General features: G+C 60.0%; 1 protein-coding gene across 15 annotated transcripts in view; it reads left to right on the top strand.

Moving 5' to 3' along the window:
- Nucleotides 1-25,422, top strand: part of HSPG2 (heparan sulfate proteoglycan 2) — a 456,402-nt gene that overhangs the window by 384,765 nt on the left and 46,215 nt on the right. For 9 of the 15 annotated variants that reach the window (XM_073656041.1, XM_073656050.1, XM_073656048.1 and 6 more), the window contains 15 exons: nucleotides 1,356-1,466; nucleotides 1,715-1,732; nucleotides 2,379-2,463; nucleotides 6,024-6,168; nucleotides 6,256-6,355; nucleotides 6,437-6,546; nucleotides 7,470-7,578; nucleotides 7,653-7,751; nucleotides 7,834-8,055; nucleotides 17,891-18,135; nucleotides 18,250-18,421; nucleotides 18,608-18,730; nucleotides 22,337-22,390; nucleotides 22,680-22,755; nucleotides 22,829-22,907. In XM_073656041.1, the coding sequence (XP_073512142.1) occupies nucleotides 1,356-1,466; nucleotides 1,715-1,732; nucleotides 2,379-2,463; nucleotides 6,024-6,168; nucleotides 6,256-6,355; nucleotides 6,437-6,546; nucleotides 7,470-7,578; nucleotides 7,653-7,751; nucleotides 7,834-8,055; nucleotides 17,891-18,135; nucleotides 18,250-18,421; nucleotides 18,608-18,730; nucleotides 22,337-22,390; nucleotides 22,680-22,755; nucleotides 22,829-22,907 (1,748 nt within the window). The remainder of the gene's footprint in view (nucleotides 1-1,355; nucleotides 1,467-1,714; nucleotides 1,733-2,378; nucleotides 2,464-6,023; nucleotides 6,169-6,255; nucleotides 6,356-6,436; nucleotides 6,547-7,469; nucleotides 7,579-7,652; nucleotides 7,752-7,833; nucleotides 8,056-17,890; nucleotides 18,136-18,249; nucleotides 18,422-18,607; nucleotides 18,731-22,336; nucleotides 22,391-22,679; nucleotides 22,756-22,828; nucleotides 22,908-25,422) is intronic. The other 6 variants (XM_073656043.1, XM_073656049.1, XM_073656054.1 and 3 more) reach the window with 2 other exon arrangements.

The raw sequence follows: 25,422 nt of genomic DNA on the forward strand, positions 1-25,422 counted from the left end.
CAGAGGTCCGGCTCTGGGGCTGTGTGTTGTTCGGCAGAGGGCCAGCTCTGGGGTTTTGTCTTGTTCGGCAGAGGTCCGGCTCTGGGGCTGTGTGTTGTTCAGCAGAGGTCCGGCTCCGGGGCTGTGTGTTGTCCGGCAGAGGTCTGGCTCTGGGGTTTTGTCTTGTTCGGCAGAGGTCCAGCTCTGGGGCTGTGTGTTGTCTGGCAGAGGTCCGGCACTGGGGCTGTGTGTTGTCTGGTAGAGGTCCGGCTCCGGGGCTGTGTGTTGTTCAGCAGAGGTCCGGCTCCTGGGCTGTGTGTTCTTCAGCAGAGGTCCGGCTCCTGGGCTGTGTCTTGTCCGGCAGAGGTCCGGCTCTGGGGCTGTGTGTTGTTCGGCAGAGGTCCGGCTCTGGGGCTGTGTCTTGTTCGGCAGAGGTCCGGCTCTGGGGCTGTGTCTTGTTCGGCAGAGGTCCGGCTCTGGGGCTGTGTGTTGTCTGGCAGAGGTCCGGCTCCGGGGCTGTGTGTTGTCCAGCAGAGGTCCGGCTCTGGGGCTGTGTGTTGTTCAGCAGAGGTCCGGCTCCGGGGCTGTGTCTTGTTTGGCAGAGGTCCGGCTCCGGGGCTGTGTGTTTTCCAGCAGAGGTTCGGCTCCGGGGCTGTGTGTTGTTCAGCAGAGGTCCGGCTCCGGGGCTGTGTCTTGTTCGGCAGAGGTCCGGCTCCGGGGCTGTGTGTTGTCCAGCAGAGGTCCGGCTCCGGGGCTGTGTGTTGTCCAGCAGAGGTTCGTTTCCGGGGCTCTGTGTTGTCCGGCAGAGGTCCGGCTCTGGGGTTTTAGTATTGTTCGGCCGAGGTCCGGCTCCGGTGCTGTGTCTTGTTCGGCAGAGGTCCGGCTCCGGGGCTGTGTCTTGTTTGGCAGAGGTCCGGCTCCGGGGCTGTGTGTTTTCCAGCAGAGGTCCGGCTCCGGGGCTGTGTGTTGTTCAGCAGAGGTCCGGCTCCGGGGCTGTGTCTTGTTCGGCAGAGGTCCGGCTCCGGGGCTGTGTGTTGTCCAGCAGAGGTCCGGCTCCGGGGCTGTGTGTTGTCCAGCAGAGGTTCGTTTCCGGGGCTCTGTGTTGTCCGGCAGAGGTCCGGCTCTGGGGTTTTGTATTGTTCGGCTGAGGTCCGGCTCCGGTGCTGTGTCTTGTTCGGCAGAGGTCCGGCTCCGGGGCTGTGTGTTGTCCAGCAGAGGTCCGGCTCCGGGGCTGTGTGTTGTTCGGCAGAGGTCCGGCTCTGGGGCTGTGTGTTGTCCGGCAGAGGTCCGGCTCCGGGGTCTTGTATTGTTCGGCCGAGGTCCGACTCCAGAGCCGTCCGTCCTCATCTCTTCTGTTTTTTTATCATATATTTCAGAGAGGGTTGTGCCGTACTTCACCGGCCGTTCCCACCTCCCCCTGCCGAGCCTGAAAGATGCCCACAAGAAATTTGATATAAAGATCACCTTCCGGCCAGACTATGCCGATGGTAAGAGCGCAGCGATGGCGTGCACTGTATGTAAATATTATGTATACACCGTGAAGGATCCGGGGTAATGATGGAGCTTTCCTCTACGAGTCCTGGAGGAGGAGACGCGTTATTGCCGCACGTTCCGGCCCCTGACTGTAATATCAGTGAGCGTGTGCTCTTACTGTAAAGACCCCCTCCATGGTGTTTGGCCAGTGACTCTCTACTGGTGGTCTCCTCTCACTCTGTACTCCTCTTCTCTCCCCCAGCCCTCGTCCTGTACTCCGGTAAGTGCCCGGCCTTGCATGTCAGCCTGCACAGTCATCCTCCCGGCTGACCCCATGTTTGCAGTGTTCAGGATGAAGCGTTACTGTAGAGTTGCATGAACCCTGTGCGATAACCTTTGTTCTGGGGTCCGGCGGCCCCTCCCCAAGTGCAGGACTCCCATCATGCATTGCTGTGTGCGCCGTGTGATTAATAACAAATTGACAGGAATAGGACCTATGAAATAGGCGACAACTCACCGAGAAGAAACAATCGAGGACTTTACAACGAGCGCTAATAAGCTTTATGGAAAAACGAAATAACAGTTGAATCTCAATCACAATCACAATGGCCGAAGGTGAAAAGGACGACAGAAATGTCGCGAAACCGCTATAGAGATCATCAATGTGAATACAGGGCGAGCGTTCATTCATGAGGATTGCCATACTGATCACCGGGACATGTGCTCCACAAGGGAAGGACGCGTGATATACACCACCTTCACCACCACACACGCCAACCACTGAAAGTGTCACATGTCCTGACACAGTGTATCAGACCACCCTATACAGTGTATCACTCCCATCATCCCCCTGAGGATTACTCTCATTTTCCGGGGGTCTCTCCCCTCCTGGCAGTTGTCATGGTAACACTGGTGTATCTCCACAGGAATGCTGGTCTACAGCGGGCAGAAGAAAAGCAAAGGAGCCGATTTCATGTCCTTCGGCCTCGTAGGAGGACGCCCCGAATTCAGGTGAGAGGGGGAATCATTCCTGGGGGGGCTGTGGGGTCATTCCTGGGGGGGTTGTGTGGTCATTCCTGGGGGGGGTTGTGGGGTCATTCCTGGGGGGGTTGTGGGGTCATTCCTGGGGGGCTGTGGGGTCATTCCTGGGGGGGTTGTGGGGTCATTCCTGGGGGGGGCTGTGGGGTCATTCCTGGGGGTGGTTGTGGGGTCATTCCTGGGGGGCTGTGGGGTCATTCCTGGGGGGGTTGTGTGGTCATTCCTGGGGGGGTTGTGTGGTCATTCCTGGGGGGGGCTGTGGGGTCATTCCTGGGGGGGGGTTGTGGGGTCATTCCTGGGGGGGGTTGTGGGGTCATTCCTGGGGGGCTGTGGGGTCATTCCTGGGGGGGTTGTGGGGTCATTCCTGGGGGGGCTGTGGGGTCATTCCTGGGGGTGGTTGTGGGGTCATTCCTGGGGGGCTGTGGGGTCATTCCTGGGGGGGTTGTGTGGTCATTCCTGGGGGGGGCTGTGGGGTCATTCCTGGGGGGGGGGTTGTGGGGTCATTCCTGGGGGGCTGTGGGGTCATTCCTCGCAGGTTGTGGGGTAATTCCTGTGGGGCTGTGAGGTCATTCCTTGGGGGCTTGTGGGGTCATTCATGGGGGGGTTGTGGGGTCATTCCTGGGGGGGTTATGGGGTCATTCCTGGGGGGGTTATGGGGTCACTCCTGGGGGGCTGTGGGGTCATTCCTCGGGGGCTATGGGGTCATTCCTCGGGGGCTGTGGGGTCATTCCTCGCAGGTTGTGGGGTAATTCCTGTGGGGCTGTGAGGTCATTCCTTGGGGGTTGTGGGGTCATTCTTCGGGGGCTATGGGGTCATTCCTCGGGGGCTATGGGGTCATTCCTCGGGGGCTGTGGGGTCATTCCTCGCAGGTTGTGGGGTAATTCCTGTGGGGCTGTGAGGTCATTCCTTGGGGGTTGTGGGGTCATTCCTAGAGGCTGTGGGGTTATTCCTGGGGGATTTGGGGGGTCATATCTGGTGAGGTTGTGGGGTCATTCCTGGGGGGTTGTAGGGTCATTCCTGGGGGGCTGGGGGGTAATTTCTGGGGAGGTTGTGGGGTCATTCATAGGGGCCTGTCGGGTTAGTCATGGGGGGGGTTGTTCCTGGGAGGGTTGTGGGGTCGTATCTGGGGAGGTTGTGGGGTCATTACTGGGGGCTATGGAGTCATCTGACGCCTCCTCGCTAGCCATCTGATCCCCTCCTCTCTGGCCGTCTGATCCCCTCCTCTTTGGCCGTCTGATCCCCTCCCCGCTGGCCGTCTGATCTCCTCCCCGCTGGCCGTCTGATCTCCTCCTCGCTGGCCGTCTGATCCCCTCCTCTCTGGCCATCTGATCCCCTCCCCGCTGGCCGTCTGATCCCCTCCTCTCTGGCCATCTGATCCCCTCCCCGCTGGCCGTCTGATCTCCTCCTCGCTGGCCGTCTGATCTCCTCCTCGCTGGCCGTCTGATCTCCTCCTCGCTGGCCGTCTGATCTCCTCCTCGCTGGCCGTCTGATCTCCTCCTCGCTGGCCGTCTGATCTCCTCCTCGCTGGCCGTCTGTTCTCCTCCTCGCTGGCCGTCTGTTCTCCTCCTCGCTGGCCGTCTGATCCCCTCCTCTCTGGCCGTCTGATCTCCTCGCTGGATGTCTGATCTCCTCCTCGCTGGCCGTCTAATCTCCTCCTCGCTGGCCGTCTGATCTCCTCCTCGCTGGCCGTCTGATCTCCTCCTCACTGGCCGTCTGATCTCCTCCTCGCTGGCCGTCTGATCTCCTCCTCGCTGGCCGTCTGATCCCCTCCTCGCTGGCCGTCTGTTCCCCTCCTCGCTGGCCGTGTGATCCCCTCCTATGTGACTGTGTGATCCCCCTCCCCTCTGGCCGTGTGATCCTCTCCTCGCTGGCCGTCTGTTCCCCTCCTCTCTGGCCGTCTGATACCCCTCCTTTCTGGCCGTGTGATCCCCTCCTCTTTGGCCGTGTGATCCCCTCTTCTTTGGCCGTGTGATCCCCTCCTCTCTGGCCGTGTGATCCCCTCCTCTCTGGCCGTGTGATCCCCTCCTCTCTGGCCGTGTGATCCCCCTCCTCTCTGGCCTTGTGATCCCCTCCTCTCTGGCCATGTGATCCCCTCCTCGCTGGCCGTGTGATCCCCCTCCTCTCTGGCCGTGTGATCCACTCCTCTCTGGCCGTGTGATCCACTCCTCTCTGGGCGTGTGATCCCCTCCCCTCTGGCCGTCTGATCCCCTCCTCTCCGGCCGTCTGATCCCCTCCTCTCCGGCCGTCTGATCCCCTCCTCTCCGGCCGTCTGATCCCCTCCTCTCCGGCCGTCTGATCCCCTCCTCGCCGGCCGTCTGATCCCCTCCTCGCCGGCCGTCTGATCCCCTCCTCTCCGGCCGTCTGATCCCCTCCCCTCTGGCCGTCTGATCCCCTCCTCGCTGGCCGTCTGATCCCCTCCTCGCCGGCCGTCTGATCCCCTCCTCGCCGGCCGTCTGATCCCCTCCCCTCTGGCCGTGTGATCCCCTCCCCTCTGGCCGTGTGATCCCCTCCCCTCTGGCCTTGTGATCCCCTCCCCTCTGGCCGTGTGATCCCCTCCCCTCTGGCCGTCTGATCCCCTCCCCTCTGGCCGTCTGGTCCCCTCCCCTCTGGCCGTCTGATCCCCTCCCCTCTGGCCGTCTGATCCCCTCCCCTCTGGCCGTCTGATCCCCTCCCCTCTGGCCGTCTGATCCCCTCCTCGCCGGCCGTCTGATCCCCTCCTCGCCGGCCGTCTGATCCGCTCCTCGCCGGCCGTCTGATCCGCTCCTCGCCGGCCGTCTGATCCGCTCCTCGCCGGCCGTCTGATCCGCTCCTCGCCGGCCGTCTGATCCCCTCCTCGCCGGCCGTCTGATCCCCTCCTCTCCGGCCGTCTGATCCCCTCCTCGCCGGCCGTCTGATCCCCTCCTCTCTGGCCGTCTGATCCCCTCCTCTCTGGCCGTCTGATCCCCTCCTCGCCGGCCGTCTGATCCCCTCCTCGCCGGCCGTCTGATCCCCTCCTCGCCGGCCGTCTGATCCCCTCCTCGCCGGCCGTCTGATCCGCTCCTCGCCGGCCGTCTGATCCGCTCCTCGCCGGCCGTCTGATCCGCTCCTCGCCGGCCGTCTGATCCGCTCCTCGCCGGCCGTCTGATCCCCTCCTCGCCGGCCGTCTGATCCCCTCCTCGCTGGCCGTCTGATCCCCCTCCCCGCTGGCCGTCTGATCCCCCTCCCCGCTGGCCGTCTGATCCCCCTCCCCTCTGGCCGTGTGATCCCCTCCTCTCTGGCCGTGTGATCCCCTCCTCTCTGGCCGTGTGATCCCCTCCTCTCTGGCCGTGTGATCCCCTCCTCTCTGGCCGTGTGATCCCCTCCTCTCTGGCCGTGTGATCCCCTCCTCGCCGGCCGTCTGATCCCCTCCTCGCCGGCCGTCTGATCCGCTCCTCGCCGGCCGTCTGATCCGCTCCTCGCCGGCCGTCTGATCCCCTCCTCTCTGGCCGTCTGATCCCCTCCTGCCTTCTGTGACGTCCTTCAGACCTCATGATGTGTCTCCTGTGTGACTACAGATTTGATGCTGGTTCGGGCATGGCGACGATCCGGTACCCCATACCCATTAGTCTGGGGGAGTTCCATACTGTGACCCTATACAGAAATCTGAACCAGGGGTCGCTGGTGGTGGATAACCAGACGCCTGTGAATGGCAGCTCCCAGGTACCTTGTCCTTGTGGACGCTTCTTACATGTGACCACCCAGCCGTGTGACGGGCGCCCACATTACACGTGTCCTTCCTCTGCACAGGGCAAATTCCAAGGTCTGGACCTGAATGAAGAGCTGTATCTCGGAGGGTATCCAAACTTTGAGACTGTGTCCAAGACTGACTTGAGCAGAGGGTTTGTGGGTGAGTAGAGATTTCTCCCTGTTCTTGCATCATCTCCTTCAGAGCTGACATCCCTCACGGTAACGCCCGTGTGTCCCCCAGGCTGCGTCCGTCAACTGGTCATCCAGGGTGAGGAGGTCATCTTTAAGGACTTGGATCTCAGTGCAAACGGCATCTCCAACTGCCCGACCTGTAGAGACCGACCCTGCAAGGTAAAGGTCCCGACCGGAGGAGACGTGTCCACGTGCGAGGGCACCCGCACCCACTGATCAGAAGCCTGCGCTGGCACCTCCGCTCATCTCCGCTCCACCCAGGAGGGGGCCACGGTAGTGCCGTGCCGGCTGGCCACTTCCTCTCCGCCAACCTCTCCTCCGTCCACCTCCCCTCCGTCCACCTCCCCTCCGTCCACCTCCCTTCCGTCCACCTCCCCTCCGTCCACCTCTCCTCCGTCCACGTCCCCTCCGTCCACGTCCCCTCCGCCCACCTCCCCTCCGCCCACCTCCCCTCCTTACACCTCCCCTCCGTCCACCTCTCCTCCGTCCACCTCTCCTCCGTCCACCTCTCCTCCGCCCACCTCCCCTCCGCCCACCTCCCCTCCGCCCACCTCTCCTCCGTCCATCTCCCCTCCTTACACCTCTCCTCCGTCCACCTCCCCTCCGTCCACCTCCCCTCCTTACACCTCTCCTCCGTCCACCTCTCCTCCGCCCACCTCCCCTCCGTCCACCTCCCCTCCGTCCACCTCTCCTCCGTCCACCTCTCCTCCGTCCACCTCTCCTCCATCCACCTCTCCTCCGTCCACCTCCCCTCCGTCCACCTCCCCTCCGCCCACCTCCCCTCCGCCCACCTCCCCTCCTTCCACCTCTCCTCCGTCCACCTCCCCTCCGTCCACCTCTCCTCTGCCCACCTCCCCTCCGTCCACCTCCCCTCCGTCCACCTCCCCTCCGTCCACCTCCCCTCCGTCCACCTCTCCTCCGTCCACCTCTCCTCCGTCCACCTCTCCTCCGTCCACCTCTCCTCCGCCCACCTCCCCTCCTCCGTCCACCTCTCCTCCGTCCACCTCCCCTCCGTCCAGGACGCGGCCCACCGCTTTCTCTATGGATTCCCTTTATAACCAGGAGGTGTCTTCTCATTCCAGAACAGAGGAACATGTCGTGATTCAGACAGCAGCGGTTACGTCTGCGATTGTCCTCCCGGCTTTGCTGGCAGCAGCTGTGAACACCACCAGGCTCTGCACTGTCACCCAGGTACTGCGGGGGCACTTGGTCCTGGGGGGGCCGCACCCACCGGTTATCCTCCTCACCTCCATTCTCCTCCTCAGGTGCCTGTGGCCATGAAGCCACCTGCATCAACCTCGCTGACGGGACGGGATACACCTGTCGCTGCCACCTGGGCAGATCTGGAGAGAAGTGCATGGATGGTAAAGAGCGGTGCCACGAGCATAGCAGCCCCCACATCAGCCCGTGCCCACCCTGTACGTGACTGCGCCCTCTCTCCTGCAGGTGTCATGGTGAACACTCCGTCATTTAATGGCGAAACCTCCTACATCTCGTACCCGGCTCTCACCAACATCCACTATGACCTGCGGGTGGACCTGGAGTTCAAGCCCCTGGCTCCCAATGGCCTGATATTCTTCAGTGGGGGGAAGGGCGCTCCGGTGGAGGACTTTGTGTCGCTGACCATGGCCGGAGGACATCTGGAATTCCGCTATGAGCTGGGATCAGGTACGGTCGCGTCCTGGGAGGCGGACGGCTGTCCTAGGACTAGTCCTGCGGAGGCTCTGCCACTAGTCCTGCGGAGGCTCTGCCACTAGTCCTGCGGAGGCTCTGCCACTAGTCCTGCGGAGGCTCTGCCACTAGTCCTGCGTAGGCCCTGCCACTAGTCCTGCGGAGGCCCTGCCACTAGTCCGGGGGAGGCTCTGCCACTAGTCCGGGGGAGGCCCTGCCACTAGTCCGGCGGAGGCCCTGCCACTAGTCCTGCGTAGGCCCTGCCACTAGTCCTGCGGAGGCCCTGCCACTAGTCCGGGGGAGGCTCTGCCACTAGTGCGGGGGAGGCCCTGCCACTAGTCCTGCGGAGGCTCTGCCACTAGTCCTGCGGAGGCCCTGCCACTAGTCCTGCGGAGGCTCTGCCACTAGTCCTGCGGAGGCCCTGCCACTAGTCCGGCGGAGGCTCTGCCACTAGTCCGGGGGAGGCCCTGCCACTAGTCCTGCGGAGGCTCTGCCACTAGTCCTGCAGAGGCCCTGCCACTAGTCCGGGGGAGGCCCTGCCACTAGTCCTGCGGAGGCTCTGCCACTAGTCCTGCGGAGGCCCTGCCACTAGTCCTGCGGAGGCCCTGCCACTAGTCCTGCGGAGGCCCTGCCACTAGTCCTGCGGAGGTTCTGCCACTAGTCCTGCGGAGGCTCTGCCACTAGTCCTGCGGAGGCTCTGCCACTAGTCCTGCGGAGGCCCTGCCACTAGTCCTGCGGAGGCTCTGCCACTAGTCCTGCGGAGGCTCTGCCACTAGTCCTGCGGAGGCCCTGCCACTAGTCCTGCGGAGGCCCTGCCACTAGTCCTGCGGAGGCCCTGCCACTAGTCCTGCGGAGGCCCTGCCACTAGTCCTGCGGAGGCTCTGCCACTAGTCCTGCGGAGGCTCTGCCACTAGTCCTGCGGAGGCTCTGCCACTAGTCCTGCGGAAGCTCTGCCACTAGTCCTGCGGAAGCTCTGCCACTAGTCCTGCGGAGGCCCTGCCACTAGTCCTGCGGAGGCCCTGCCACTAGTCCTGCGGAGGCCCTGCCACTAGTCCGGGGGAGGCCCTGCCACTAGTCCTGCGGAGGCTCTGCCACTAGTCCTGCGGAGGCTCTGCCACTAGTCCGGGGGAGGCCCTGCCACTAGTCCTGCGGAGGCCCTGCCACTAGTCCGGGGGAGGCCCTGCCACTAGTCCTGCGGAGGCCCGACAGTGTGATTTCACAGAAGTTTCATTTACTTGGAGGTATATTCTGTGGTTTCAGTCTTCCCTTTATTGTTTGGAGCAGTGTATATATATATACACACATAGCAGAGTCACAAGAAGGGGGGACAGCGGAGCCACGTGGCAGTGCTGGGGGGCAGCCGGCAGGTTCCCTGTCACTCCGCCCTCCAGTCACTGAGCTCGGAGCTGTAGCGGCTGCTCGCGGTCACATCTGCAGCTTCATCTCCCCCCGCAGCACACACAGATATATATATATATATCCCAGCGTCTCAGATTCACAATAGTATAAGGTGTGACTGACTGCAGCGCTGCAGCCAGTGACCGCAGAAAGTAACCGCAGCGCTGCAGCCAGTGACCACAGAAAGTAACCGCAGCGCTGCAGCCAGTGACAGCAGAAAGTGACCGCAGCGCTGCAGCCAGTGACCACAGAAAGTAACCGCAGCGCTGCAGCCAGTGACCACAGAAAGTAACCGCAGCGCTGCAGCCAGTGACAGCAGAAAGTGACCGCAGCGCTGCAGCCAGTGACCGCAGAAAGTAACCGCAGCGCTGCAGCCAGTGACCGCAGAAAGTAACCGCAACGCTGCAGCCAGTGACTGCAGAAAGTAACCGCAGCGCTGCAGCCAGTGACAGCAGAAAGTGACCGCAGCGCTGCAGCCAGTGACCGCAGAAAGTAACCGCAGCCAGTAACTGCAGAAAGTGACCGCAGTCAGTGACAGCAGAAAGTGACCGCAGTCAGTGACAGCAGAGAGTAACCGCAGCGCTGCAGCCAGTGACAGCAGAAAGTGACCGCAGCGCTGCAGCCAGTGACCGCAGAAAGTAACCGCAGCGCTGCAGCCAGTGACCGCAGAAAGTAACCGCAGCGCTGCAGCCAGTGACTGCAGAAAGTAACCGCGGCGCTGCAGCCAGTGACCGCAGAAAGTAACCGCAGCACTGCAGCCAGTGACCGCAGAAAGTAACCGCAGCACTGCAGCCAGTGACAGCAGAAAGTAACCGCAGCCAGTGACAGCAGCCAGTGACCGCAGAAAGTAACCGCAGCGCTGCAGCCAGTGACCGCAGAAAGTAACCGCAGCGCTGCAGCCAGTGACCACAGAAAGTAACCGCAGCGCTGCAGCCAGTGACTGCAGAAAGTAACCGCAGCGCTGCAGCCAGTGACCGCAGAAAGTAACCGCAGCGCTGCAGCCAGTGACTGCAGAAAGTAACTGCAGCGCTGCAGCCAGTGACAGCAGAAAGTAACCGCAGCGCTGCAGCCAGTGACTGCAGAAAGTAACCGCAGCGCTGCAGCCAGTGACCGCAGAAAGTAACCGCAGCGCTGCAGCCAGTGACCACAGAAAGTAACCGCAGCGCTGCAGCCAGTGACTGCAGAAAGTAACCGCAGCGCTGCAGCCAGTGACCGCAGAAAGTAACCGCAGCGCTGCAGCCAGTGACCACAGAAAGTAACCGCAGCCAGTGACAGCAGAAAGTAACCGCAGCGCTGCAGCCAGTGACAGCAGAAAGTAACCGCAGCCAGTGACCGCAGAAAGTAACCGCAGCGCTGCAGCCAGTGACAGCAGAAAGTAACCGCAGCGCTGCAGCCAGTGACCGCAGAAAGTAACCGCAGCGCTGCAGCCAGTGACAGCAGAAAGTGACCACAGCCAGTGACTGCAGAAAGTAACCGCAGTGCTGCAACCAGTGACTGCAGAAAGTAACCGCAGCGCTGCAGCCAGTGACCACTGAAAGTAACCGCAGCGCTGCAGCCAGTGACCGCAGAAAGTAACCGCAGCGCTGCAGCCAGTGACCGCAGAAAGTAACCGCAGCGCTGCAGCCAGTGACCACAGAAAGTAACCGCAGCGCTGCAGCCAGTGACCACAGAAAGTGACCGCAGCGCTGCAGCCAGTGACTGCAGAAAGTAACCGCAGCGCTGCAACCAGTGACTGCAGAAAGTAACCGCAGCGCTGCAGCCAGTGACTGCAGAAAGTAACCACAGCGCTGCAACCAGTGACTGCAGAAAGTAACCGCAGCCAGTGACAGCAGCCAGTGACCACAGAAAGTAACCGTAGCGCTGCAACCAGTGACTGCAGAAAGTAACCGCAGCGCTGCAGCCAGTGACCACAGAAAGTAACTGCAGCACTGCAGCCAGTGACCACAGAAAGTGACCGCAGCGCTGCAGCCAGTGACCGCAGAAAGTGACCGCAGCGCTGCAGCCGGTGACAGCAGCGCTGCAGCCAGTGACCACAGAAAGTAACTGCAGCACTGCAGCCAGTGACCACAGAAAGTGACCGCAGCGCTGCAGCCAGTGACCGCAGAAAGTTACCGCAGCGCTGCAGCCAGTGACCACAGAAAGTAACTGCAGCACTGCAGCCAGTGACCACAGAAAGTGACCGCAGCGCTGCAGCCGGTGACAGCAGCGCTGCAGCCAGTGACCGCCGAAAGTGACAGCAGCCAGTGACCGCAGAAAGTGACCGCAGCGCTGCAGCCGGTGACAGCAGCGCTGCAGCCAGTGACCGCCGAAAGTGACAGCAGCCAGTGACCGCAGAAAGTAACCGCAGTGCTGCAGCCAGTGACCGCAGAAAGTAACCGCAGCGCTGCAGCCAGTGACCACAGAAAGTAACCGCAGCGCTGCAGCCAGTGACAGCAGAAAGTGACCGCAGCGCTGCAGCCAGTGACCGCAGAAAGTAACCGCAGCCAGTGACAGCAGAAAGTGACCGCAGCCAGTAACCGCAGAAAGTGACCGCAGTCAGTGACCGCAGAAAGTAACCGCAGCGCTGCAGCCAGTGACAGCAGAAAGTGACCGCAGCGCTGCAGCCAGTGACCGCAGAAAGTGACCGCAGCGCTGCAGCCAGTGACTGCAGAAAGTAACCGCAGCGCTGCAACCAGTGACTGCAGAAAGTAACCGCAGCCAGTGACAGCAGCCAGTGACCACAGAAAGTAACCGCAGCGCTGCAGCCCGTGACCGCAGAAAGTAACCGCAGCGCTGCAGCCAGTGACCACAGAAAGTAACTGCAGCACTGCAGCCAGTGACCACAGAAAGTGACCGCAGCGCTGCAGCCGGTGACAGCAGCGCTGCAGCCAGTGACCACAGAAAGTAACTGCAGCGCTGCAGCCAGTGACCGCCGAAAGTGACAGCAGAAAGTAACCGCAGCGCTGCAGCCAGTGACCGCAGAAAGTAACCGCAGTGCTGCAGCCAGTGACTGCAGAAAGTAACCGCAGCGCTGCAGCCAGTGACTGCAGAAAGTAACCGCAGCGCTGCAGCCAGTGACCACAGAAAGTAACCGCAGCCAGTGACAGCAGAAAGTGACCGCAGCCAGTAACCGCAGAAAGTGACCGCAGTCAGTGACAGCAGAAAGTAACCGCAGCGCTGCAGCCAGTGACAGCAGAAAGTGACCGCAGCGCTGCAGCCAGTGACCGCAGAAAGTGACCGCAGCGCTGCAGCCTGTGACCGCAGAAAGTAACCGCAGCGCTGCAGCCAGTGACCGCAGAAAGTAACCGCAGCGCTGCAGCCAGTGACCGCAGAAAGTAACCGCAGCGCTGCAGCCAGTGACCGCAGAAAGTAACCGCAGCACTGCAGCCAGTGACCGCAGAAAGTAACCGCAGCACTGCAGCCAGTGACCGCAGAAAGTAACCGCAGCACTGCAGCCAGTGACAGCAGAAAGTAACCGCAGCCAGTGACAGCAGCCAGTGACCGCAGAAAGTAACCGCAGCGCTGCAGCCAGTGACTGCAGAAAGTAACTGCAGCGCTGCAGCCAGTGACAGCAGAAAGTAACCGCAGCGCTGCAACCAGTGACCACAGAAAGTAACCGCAGCGCTGCAGCCAGTGACCACAGAAAGTAACCGCAGCGCTGCAGCCAGTGACTGCAGAAAGTAACCGCAGCGCTGCAGCCAGTGACTGCAGAAAGTAACCGCAGCGCTGCAGCCAGTGACCGCAGAAAGTAACCGCAGCGCTGCAGCCAGTGACCACAGAAAGTGACCGCAGCGCTGCAACCAGTGACTGCAGAAAGTAACCGCAGCGCTGCAGCCAGTGACTGCAGAAAGTAACCGCAGCGCTGCAGCCAGTGACCACAGAAAGTAACCGCAGCGCTGCAACCAGTGACCACAGAAAGTGACCGCAGCGCTGCAGCCAGTGACCGCAGAAAGTAACTGCAGCACTGCAGCCAGTGACCGCAGAAAGTAACCGCAGCGCTGCAGCCAGTGACCGCAGAAAGTAACCGCAGCGCTGCAGCCAGTGACCGCAGAAAGTAACCGCAGCGCTGCAGCCAGTGACCGCAGAAAGTAACCGCAGCGCTGCAGCCAGTGACCACAGAAAGTAACCGCAGCGCTGCAGCCAGTGACCACAGAAAGTAACCGCAGTGCTGCAGCCAGTGACTGCAGAAAGTAACCGCAGCGCTGCAGCCAGTGACTGCAGAAAGTAACCGCAGCGCTGCAGCCAGTGACTGCAGAAAGTAACCGCAGCGCTGCAGCCAGTGACCGCAGAAAGTAACCGCAGCGCTGCAGCCAGTGACCACAGAAAGTGACCGCAGCGCTGCAACCAGTGACTGCAGAAAGTAACCGCAGCGCTGCAGCCAGTGACTGCAGAAAGTAACCGCAGCGCTGCAGCCAGTGACCACAGAAAGTAACCGCAGCGCTGCAACCAGTGACCACAGAAAGTGACCGCAGCGCTGCAGCCAGTGACCGCAGAAAGTAACCGCAGCGCTGCAGCCAGTGACCGCAGAAAGTAACTGCAGCACTGCAGCCAGTGACCGCAGAAAGTAACCGCAGCGCTGCAGCCAGTGACCGCAGAAAGTAACCGCAGCGCTGCAGCCAGTGACCGCAGAAAGTAACCGCAGCGCTGCAGCCAGTGACCGCAGAAAGTAACCGCAGCGCTGCAGCCAGTGACTGCAGAAAGTAACCGCAGCGCTGCAGCCAGTGACAGCAGAAAGTGACCGCAGCGCTGCAGCCAGTGACCGCAGAAAGTAACCGCAGCGCTGCAGCCAGTGACCGCAGAAAGTAACCGCAGCGCTGCAGCCAGTGACAGCAGAAAGTAACCGCAGCCAGTGACAGCAGCCAGTGACCGCAGAAAGTAACCGCAGCGCTGCAGCCAGTGACAGCAGAAAGTAACCGCAGCCAGTGACAGCAGCCAGTGACCGCAGAAAGTAACCGCAGTGCTGCAGCCAGTGACCGCAGAAAGTAACCGCAGTGCTGCAGCCAGTGACTGCAGAAAGTAACCGCAGCGCTGCAGCCAGTGACAGCAGAAAGTGACCGCAGCGCTGCAGCCAGTGACTGCAGAAAGTAACCGCAGCGCTGCAACCAGTGACCACAGAAAGTAACCGCAGCGCTGCAGCCAGTGACTGCAGAAAGTAACCGCAGCCAGTGACAGCAGCCAGTGACTGCAGAAAGTAACCGCAGCGCTGCAGCCAGTGACCGCAGAAAGTAACCGCAGTGCTGCAGCCAGTGACTGCAGAAAGTAACCGCAGCGCTGCAGCCAGTGACAGCAGAAAGTGACCGCAGCGCTGCAGCCAGTGACCGCAGAAAGTGACAGCAGAAAGTGACAGCAGAAAGTGACCGCAGCCAGTAACCGCAGAAAGTGACCGCAGTCAGTGACAGCAGAAAGTGACCGCAGCGCTGCAGCCAGTGACCGCAGAAAGTAACCGCAGCGCTGCCGCCAGTGACAGCAGAAAGTGACCGCAGCGCTGCAGCCAGTGACCGCAGAAAGTAACCGCAGCGCTGCAGCCAGTGACCGCAGAAAGTAACCGCAGCGCTGCAGCCAGTGACAGCAGAAAGTAACCGCAGCGCTGCAGCCAGTGACCGCAGAAAGTAACCGCAGCGCTGCAGCCAGTGACCGCAGAAAGTAACCGCAGCGCTGCAGCCAGTGACCGCAGAAAGTAACCGCAGCGCTGCAGCCAGTGACCGCAGAAAGTAACCGCAGCGCTGCAGCCGTTGACAGCAGAAAGTGACCGCAGCGCTGCAGCCAGTGACCGCAGAAAGTAACCGCAGCGCTGCAGCCAGTGACCGCAGAAAGTAACCGCAGCGCTGCAGCCAGTGACCGCAGAAAGTAACCGCAGTGCTGCAGCCAGTGACCACAGAAAGTAACCGCAGCCAGTGACAGCAGCCAGTGACCGCAGAAAGTAACCGCAGCGCTGCAGCCAGTGACTGCAGAAAGTAACTGCAGCGCTGCAGCCAGTGACAGCAGAAAGTAACCGCAGCGCTGCAACCAGTGACCACAGAAAGTAACCGCAGCGCTGCAGCCAGTGACCACAGAAAGTAACCGCAGCGCTGCAGCCAGTGACTGCAGAAAGTAACCGCAGCGCTGCAGCCAGTGACCGCAGAAAGTAACCGCAGCGCTGCAGCCAGTGACCGCAGAAAGTAACCGCAGCGCTGCAGCCAGTGACCACAGAAAGTAACCGCAGCGCTGCAGCCAGTGACCACAGAAAGTAACCGCAGCGCTGCAGCCAGTGACCGCAGAAAGTAACTGCAGCGCTGCAGCCAGTGACCACAGAAAGTAACCGCAGCGCTGCAGCCAGTGACCACAGAAAGTGACCGCAGCTAGTGATCGCAGCACCGCAGCCAGTGACCGCAACACCGCAGCCAGTTACTGCAGCTAGTGATCGCAGCACCGCAGCCAGTGATCGCAGCTAGTGATTGCAGCACCGCAGCCAGTGACCGCAACACCTCAGCCAGTTACTGCAGCTAGTGATCGCAGCACCGCAGCCAGTGACCGCAACACCGCAGCCAGTTACTGCAGCCAGTGATCGCAGCTAGTGATCGCTGCACCGCAGCCAGTGACCGCAACACCGCTGCCAGTGATCGCAACACCGCAGCCAGTGATCGCAACACCGCAGCCAGTTACTGCAGCCAGTGATCGCAGCTAGTGATCGCAGCACCGCAGCCAGTGACCGCAACACCGCAGCCAGTTACTGCAGCCAGTGATCGCTGCACCGCAGCCAGTGATCGCAACACCGCAGCCAGTGATCGCAGCTAGTGATCGCAGCACCGCAGCCAGTGACCGCAACACCGCAGCCAGTTGCTGCAGCTAGTGATCGCAGCACCGCAGCCAGTGATCGCAGCTAGTGATCGCAGCACCGCAGCCAGTGACCGCAACACCGCAGCCAGTTACTGCAGCCAGTGATCGCAGCACCGCAGCCAGTGACCACAACACCGCAGCCAGTTACTGCAGCCAGTGATCGCAGCACTGCAGCCAGTGACCGCAACACCGCAGCCAGTTACTGCAGCCAGTGATCGCTGCTAGTGATCGCAGCACCGCAGCTAGTGATTGCAGCACCGCAGCCAGTGACCGCAACACCGCTGCCAGTTACCGCAGCCAGTGATCGCAGCACCACAGCCAGTGATCACAGCACCGCAGCCAGTGATCGCAACACCGCAGCCAGTTACTTCAGCTAGTGATCACAGCACCGCAGCTAGTGATCGCAGCACCGCAGCCAGTGATCGCAGCTAGTGATCGCAGCACCGCAGCCAGTGATCGCAGCTAGTGATCGCAGCACCGCAGCCAGTGACAGCAGAAAGTGACCGCAGCGCTGCAGCCAGTGACCGCAGCCAGTGACCGCAGCCAGTGACCGCAGAAAGTGACAGCACCAGTGACAGCGGAAAGTGACCGCAGCCAGTGACAGCAGAAAGTGACCGCAGAAAGTGATCGCAGCACCGCAGCCAGTTACTGCAGCCAGTGATCGCAGCTAGTGATCGCTGCACCGCAGCCAGTGACCGCAACACCGCTGCCAGTTACCGCAGCCAGTGATCGCAACACCGCAGCCAGTGATCGCAGCTAGTGATCGCAGCACCGCAGCCAGTGACCGCAACACCGCAGCCAGTTACTGCAGCTAGTGATCGCAGCACCGCAGCCAGTGATCGCAGCTAGTGATCGCAGCACCGCAGCCAGTGACCGCAACACCGCAGCCAGTTACTGCAGCCAGTGATCGCAGCACCGCAGCCAGTGACCACAACACCGCAGCCAGTTACTGCAGCCAGTGATCGCAGCACTGCAGCCAGTAACCGCAACACCGCAGCCAGTTACTGCAGCCAGTGATCGCTGCTAGTGATCGCAGCACCGCAGCTAGTGATTGCAGCACCGCAGCCAGTGACCGCAACACCGCTGCCAGTTACCGCAGCCAGTGATCGCAGCACCACAGCCAGTGATCACAGCACCGCAGCCAGTGATCGCAACACCGCAGCCAGTTACTTCAGCTAGTGATCACAGCACCGCAGCTAGTGATCGCAGCACCGCAGCCAGTGATCGCAGCTAGTGATCGCAGCACCGCAGCCAGTGACCGCAACACCGCAGCCAGTTACTGCAGCCAGTGATCGCAGCTAGTGATCGCTGCACCGCAGCCAGTGACCGCAACACCGCAGCCAGTTACTGCAGCCAGTGATCGCAGCACCACAGCCAGTGATCGCAGCACCGCAGCCAGTGACCGCAGCACCGCAGCCAGCGACCGCAGCACCGCAGCCAGTGACCGCAGCCAGTGATCGCAGCACCGCAGCCAGTGACCGCAGCACCGCAGCCAGTGATCGCAGACAGTGATCGCAGCACCGCAGCCAGTGACCGCAGCACCGCAGCCAGTGATCGCAGCCAGTGATCGCAACACCGCAGCCAGTGATCGCAGCTAGTGATCGCAGCACCGCAGCCAGTGACCTCCATCTCATCGCAGGGATGGCCGTTCTCAGAAGTGCTGACCCCATTACCCTGGGACATTGGCACAAAGTGTCTGCAGAGAGAATCAACAAGGACGGCACGCTGCAGGTGGACGGGACCCCCGCTGTGAAGAGGTCGTCTCCTGGGAAAAGCCTCGGCCTCAACCTGAAGACCCTGATGTACCTGGGGGGTGTGGACCGCTCTGTGAGCCTCCCCTCCGCCATCAACGTCACACAGCCGTATCAGGGCTGCATCGGAGAAGTGAGTACACGGGGCTCCCCTGTAACCATCGAGGATGGGGTGCTCCCTGGACAATCTGGGGGTCCCGGCCCGGGGGTCTTGGTTCTGATTGTGGTTTTTATTGCATTTTTTCAGGTTTCCATCAATGGCAAAAAAGTGGACGTTTCCTACAGTTTTGTAGAAAGTCACAGTGTGAGTCCGTGCTACGACAGCTCCCCCTGCGACCGCATGCCCTGTCTGCACGGAGGCCACTGCACGCCGACCGGCGAGTCCGAGTACCAGTGCCGGTGCCGCCATGGCTTTACAGGTGAGAGCAGGAGGTCGGCGTCCAGGGGAGCGGAAATGTCCGGCCTGTAGGGTGGATAAGGCCAGGAATGGCTGCGGAGACTCTACAGGGGCCACCACCATCCAACCGTCCAGAATAACGGTGGAGACCAATCCCCGGCCGTTCATCCTGGAGGAAAACAGTGTGAAAGCTTCTCCCATCTCACAGGTCCCCGGTGTGAAACGCACGAGGATCGCTGCCAGATCCACAATCCCTGCACCAATGGCGGCACCTGCAAGGAGAACAGATGTCACTGCCCAGAAGGCTTCTCAGGAACGTACTGTGAGCGAGGTGAGGCCGTCCGTCCACCATCCGACAGGTGTCGTCACATAATCCAGAGCCCGCACAGTAACGCCGGCACATACCACTGCCCGGGACTGTCTGCTCCAACATGGCAGCTAGACCCCAAAACACCTCCACCAAGGGAAACATGTCAGGGTCCGTCCTGAGCACAGATCCTCACAGCCATGTTGTCTCATGTCCTCCCCCTCCACTCACACTCCCTCGCCCGTCAGGGTCCTGGCCTCCCAACCGCCATGGTGTCCTCACCCCTCCACACATGGTCTCCCAACTGCCATGGTGTCCTTGCTCCTCCACACATGGCCTCCCAACCGCCATGGTGTCCTCACCTCTCCACACATGACCTCCCAACCGCCATGGTGTCCTTGCCCCTCCACACATGGTCTCCCAACTGCCATGGTGTCCTTGCCCCTCCACACATGGCCTCCCACCCACCATAGTGTCCTTGCTCCTCCACATATGGCCTCCCACCCACCATAGTGTCCTTGCCCCTCCACACATGGTCTCCCAACCGCCATGGTGTCCTCACCCCTCCACACATGGCCTCCCAACCGCCATGGTATCCTTGCCCCTCCACACATGGCCTCCCAACCGCCATGGTGTCCTTGCCCCTCCACACATGGCCTCCCAACTGCCATGGTGTCCTCACCCCTCCACACATGGCCTCCCAACCGCCATGGTGTCCTTGACCCTCCACACATGGTCTCCCAACCGCCATGGTGTCCTTGCCCCTCCACACATGGCCTCCCAACTGCCATGGTGTCCTCACCCCTCCACACATGGCCTCCCAACCGCCATGGTGTCCTTACCCCTCCACACATGGTCTCCCAACCGCCATGGTGTCCTTGCCCTTCCACACATGGCCTCCCAACCGCCATGGTGTCCTCACCCCTCCACACATGGCCTCCCAACCGCCATGGTGTCCTTGCCCTTCTACACATGGCTTCCCAACCGCCATGGTGTCCTCACCCCTCCACACATGGCTTCCCAACCGCCATGGTGTCCTTGCCCCTCCACACATGGTCTCCCAACCGCCATGGTGTCCTTGCCCCTCCACACATGGCCTCCCAACCGCCATGGTGTCCTCGTCCCTCCACACATGGTCTCCCAACTGCTATGGTGTCCTCGCTCCTCCACACATGGTCTCCCAACTGCCATGGTGTCCTTGCCCCTCCACACATGGCCTCCCACCCACCATAGTGTCCTTGCTCCTCCACACATGGCCTTCCAACCACCATGGTGTCCTCGCCCCTCCACACATGGTCTCCCAACCACCATGGTGTCCTCACCCCTCCACACATGGTCTCCCAACTGCCATGGTGTCCTTGCCCCTCCACACATGGTCTCCCAACCGCCATGGTGTCCTTACCCCTCCACACATGGTCTCCCAACCGCCATGGTGTCCTCACCCCTCCACACATGGTCTCCCAACTGCCATGGTGTCCTTGCTCCTCTACACATGGCCTCCCACCCGCCATAGTGTCCTTGCTCCTCCACACATGGCCTCCCACCCACCATAGTGTCCTTGCCCCTCCACACATGGTCTCCCAACTGCCATGGTGTCCTCACCCCTCCACACATGGTCTCCCAACTGCCATGGTGTCCTTGCTCCTCTACACATTTCCTCCCACCCACCATAGTGTCCTTGCTCCTCCACACATGGCCTCCCACCCACCATAGTGTCCTTGCTCCTCCACACATGGCCTCCCACCCACCATAGTGTCCTTGCCCCTCCACACATGGCCTCTCACCCACCATAGTGTCCTTGCTCCTCCACACATGGTCTCCCAACTGCCACGGTGTCCTTGCCCCTCCACACATGGCCTCCCACCCACCATAGTGTCCTTGCTCCTCCACACATGGCCTCCCAACTGCCATGGTCTCCTCACCCCTCCACACATGGCCTCCCACCCACCATAGTGTCCTTGCTCCTCCACACATGGCCTCCCAACTGCCATGGTGTCCTCGCCCCTCCACACATGGTCTCCCAACCGCCATGGTGTCCTCACCCCTCCACACATGGTCTCCCAACTGCCATGGTGTCCTTGCCCCTCCACACATGGTCTCCCAACCACCATGGTGTCCTCACCCCTCCACACATGGTCTCCCAACTGCCATGGTGTCCTTGCCCCTCCACACATGGTCTCCCAACCGCCATGGTGTCCTTGCTCCTCCACACATGGCCTCCCACCCACCATAGTGTCCTTGCCCCTCCACACATGGTCTCCCAACTGCCATGGTGTCCTCACCCCTCCACACATGGTCTCCCAACTGCCATGGTGTCCTTGCTCCTCTACACATGGCCTCCCACCCACCATAGTGTCCTTGCTCCTCCACACATGGCCTCCCACCCACCATAGTGTCCTTGCCCCTCCACACATGGCCTCTCACCCACCATAGTGTCCTTGCTCCTCCACACATGGTCTCCCAACTGCCATGGTGTCCTCGCCCCTTCATGCACGCTCACTCACCCATCATGATGACTTCTCTCCCTCCACTCACGCTTCCTTGCCTGTCACTGTTTCCTATCCCCTTTAAACTCACCCCTCCGCACACACTCACTCATCTCTCCCTGCTCTCTCGCCCGCGCCTCTGCACACGCTCGCCCGCCCCTCTGCACACGCTCGCCCGCCCCTCTGCACACGCTCGCCCGCCCCTCTGCACACTCTCGCATGCCCCTCTGCACACGCTCGCCCCCACCCCTCCACATGCACACACTCGTCCCTCCACGCACGCTCGCCCCCACCCATCCACATGCACACACCCATCCCTCCACGCACACGCCCGCCCTTCTGCACACGCTCGCCCTTCTGCACACGCTCGCCCTTCTGCACACGCTCGCCCTTCTGCACACGCTCGCCCGCCCTTCTGCACACGCTCGCCCGCCCCTCTGCACATGCTCGCCCGCCCCTCTGCACATGCTCGCCCGCCCCTCTGCGCATGCTTGCCCGCCCCTCTGCACACGCTCGCCCGCCCCTCTGCACACGCACGCCCCCACCCCTCCACATGCACACACTCGTCCCTCCACCCACTCACACGCCTGCCCCTCTGCACACGCACGCCCCCACCCCTCCACATGCACACACTCGTCCCTCCACCCACGCACACGCCTGCCCCTCTGCACACGCACACACCCGTCCCTCCATGCACGCACACGCCCGCCCCTCTGCACACGCTCGCCCTTCTGCACACGCTGGCCCGCCCCTCCGCACCTGCTCGCCCGCCCCTCCGCACCTGCCTACCCACCCCTCCGCACACGCTCGCCCACCTTTCTGCACACGCTTGCCCGCCCCTCCGCACACGCTCGCCCGCCCCTCCGCACACGCTCGCCCACCTTTCCGCACACGCTCGCCTGTCCCTCTGCACACGCTCGCCCGCCCCTCCATACCTGCTCGCCCACCCCTCCGCACATGCTCGCCCTCCCCTCCGCACACGCTCGTCCGCCCCTCTGCACACGCTCACCCGTCTTTCCGCACACGCTCGCCCGCCTTTCCCCACACACTCGCCCGTCCCCCGCGGTGTCCGTGGCCTGTCGGTAGGTAGGAGCTGGGCTTTGCCTGGGTCACTGTGGTAATCGGCTTATTTGCACTTGTACAGGAGCGGCATCGACACATCCGGATGACGGCGTTCATGAAGGGAGTGGGGGGAACGGTATTGTATCCCCGATTTCTTTTTCCTTTCCGATGTTTCTTTCATTGTGATTCAGTTCTGTCGGCACCCGCCGTCTTCTGGGCCTCCGGGAGCGAGCGGCCTTCTGCTGGGGCTTGTAGTGCAGACGCCCTCCGCCATGTCAGATCTCTCCATTTGCCAACCTCTGATCTTTGCTTTGGGATTTCCCGCCCCTTCTCCTTGTTGATTGGCTGTGATCCTCGTCTCTGATTGGTTCAGGTTCCCGCCCCCATTTCAGCCAATGAGATGCGGCTGTTTTCTTCTTTTGCAGATGCTCCGGGGGTTTACGGATCCTTCTTCTCCGGGGACTCGTACATTACTCTCCCGAGGCAGACCTTCCCCAGGAGGTAGGAGATGCTGGTAGCCGGGGGTCCGGGGTGTGATGACTTTTACATGTTTCACCTGTGATGCTTCTTCCAGCCGGCCAGGCTCCCCGGAAACCATAGAGCTGGAGCTGCGGAGCGCGTCTGCGGACGGCGTCATCCTGTGGCAGGGAATGGTGAGTGCGATTATTAATCCAGGGGGTGCACTTACTTATTCTCATGACAGTAGTATTAGATAATATATGGAGACCGGCTCTCACGCATACGTTTGCAGAATTTGTAGATTTTTCTCCCACGCTCTTCAGATGACAGTTGTGTGACGCGTTTCAGTCTTCTGAAACTCTACATCGAAGCCTCCGGCCATCGGCACACGCAGGGGGTTATCCGGACCCCAGAGTCTAGATCAGGGGGTCTCACCATAGTAACTACAGATAAAGCCTCATTGTGAAGACACGGGGTCTTCCTTGGGCGTAATACTACTCAGACAACCCAGGGTGAGGGTAAAACAGCGTGGCAATACTTTATTCAACCACAAAGCGGACAATTCATGCTCCTCCAATTGTCTCCATGGGTTCCAGGTGACCCAAGGGTCCCACCTGGCAACTCCAAACAACACATCCATGCGGCCAGGTGACTTCATCGTCCCAATCTGGTCTCCCCAAATGTATCCATGGGCTCTCTGATGGTCAATGGAGCTGATACATATCATCCCAGTCAGGGCCGATACCCTTAGGCGAGAATCATGTAGAATCCAAATCTGTGTCTCTTTGGATAAAGCCATGCTACCAAGCTGATGGTCTGTAGAGAGTCTGATCTTTGATTCTCCTTGTAAAGTCTCTTTCAATTCTCTGTTTCAAATCTGCCTGCTACAAAGGAATATGTTCCTTAAATAAGTCACATTTGTTCTTTCAACTACACATCCAGCAAGGGTTAGGAAGGGTATTATTCCACAAGGCTCAGGTCTCATTGTTTGAGCCTTTAATCAATTTACATAGTTGGTATAGCTGGGGGCTCTTGTAAATAAACATCTAGCTGGCTTTAGTATAATATGCAATTAGCATAGTAACAAACATCATTGTTTCAGATTCGAGAAGACCACAATCAGGGTTATACAAATACTGTTCTGTCCTTCTTGACCAGCCATAGAAATACCCACAAGTTCTAAAGTCAACACAAACCCAATAGTGTATTTCTCTTGGCTTAACAAAGCTAGACATCTGGCTGATTAAGATAAGAAGCTGTTTCATCACACTCATTCATAGGAAACAGTTCACACTGTGTATTTATCCGGACCCCAGTGTCAAGATCAGGGGTCTCACCATAGTAACTCCAGATAAAGCCTGATTCATAGGGAATAGTTCACACTGCACGGCTGCACCAGGAACAGACCCTCGCTCCGGCAGTAGTTATCGCCCGGTTTCCCTCCTAGATGTTGACCTGAAGATACATGCTCCATTCGTATCCCTGTGGATCTCTCCAGATTGCTCTCACTTTCAGCTGTTGTCATCCCGATTAGAGGGAGATCTTGGCTGATGGAAGTAGAAGTAAGTCTCATGGTTTGGAAGCGACAACATTTTGAAAATGACAGTACTATTATGGATACCTAAGATCCTGCAATGCCTGCACATGAGGGAAGAGACAGAGTGAATCAGAAGAACTATACTACATTTCTAATTGGAGGTATTTGGTAATATTATTAGAATTATTACACCTACTACATATTGGCGTAGGATCTTGGAGATGGGAATACCCCTGTAAGTATCTCCCTACCCCAACAACTAATGTGTGGTCGACAGGGCGCCCAAGGGTCCTATGTAATACTGTAACTCACCCAGAAGATGCTGTGGGGTCAGTCTACCTGATTGCCACCCATGCGAGGAGACTAGACTTACTACACTGCTCCAAGTCAAAGCTGCTTTGTTCGGCTTGCACAGGACTTCGGCTCGGCATCCGTATCTTCTCTACCGTGGACCTGGTCCTCTACAGCCCGAATCAATACCCCGATGTCCTACAGTGCCAGATACTAACGATGATCAGGGGCATCCTGACTGACCAACATGACCCCTGAAGGCCTATACCTGACAAACCATCCCACCAGGTGTCTGCACTAATCTCTTCATGGCCAGATCTAAAAAGACCCCAGAGGGGGCGCTCCTCCCCTACCCAGGATCCTGGATGACCGCCCCCATAGGGCAAGGCATGACTTAGAATATATTCAGATCCAACACTTTTCTTCTTCGGACTCTGTCCCCTTTTGAGGGACATATACCCTTAGGCTGAAATCATGTAGAATCCAAATCTGTGTCTCTTTGGATAAAGCCATGCTACCAAGCTGATGGTCTGAGGAGAGTCTGATCTTTGATTCTCCTTGTAAAGTCTCTTTCAATTCTGTTTCAATTATCTCTGGTACAGAGGCAAATGTCCTTTTAAGTACACATCCACAGGTCAAGAGTTAGGGATGATTTTATTCCACAGGGTTAAGATCTCATTGTGCATTTAATCAATTTACACAGTTGGTATAAAGTTGGCTCTTGTAAATAAACATCTAGTTAGCTTAGTATAATATGCAATTAGCATAGTAACAAACATTATTGTTTCAGAACAAAGACAACACTCAGGGTTATACAAATAATTGTATGTCCTTCTTGACCAGCCACAGAATTACACATATATTTACAGGTAAACACAAAC

Source organism: Phyllobates terribilis, unplaced genomic scaffold (genome assembly GCF_046119375.1).
Source record: "Phyllobates terribilis strain yellow unplaced genomic scaffold, ASM4611937v1 Scaffold_12__6_contigs__length_324123572, whole genome shotgun sequence".
In the NCBI taxonomy this organism is placed as follows: domain Eukaryota; kingdom Metazoa; phylum Chordata; class Amphibia; order Anura; family Dendrobatidae; genus Phyllobates; species Phyllobates terribilis.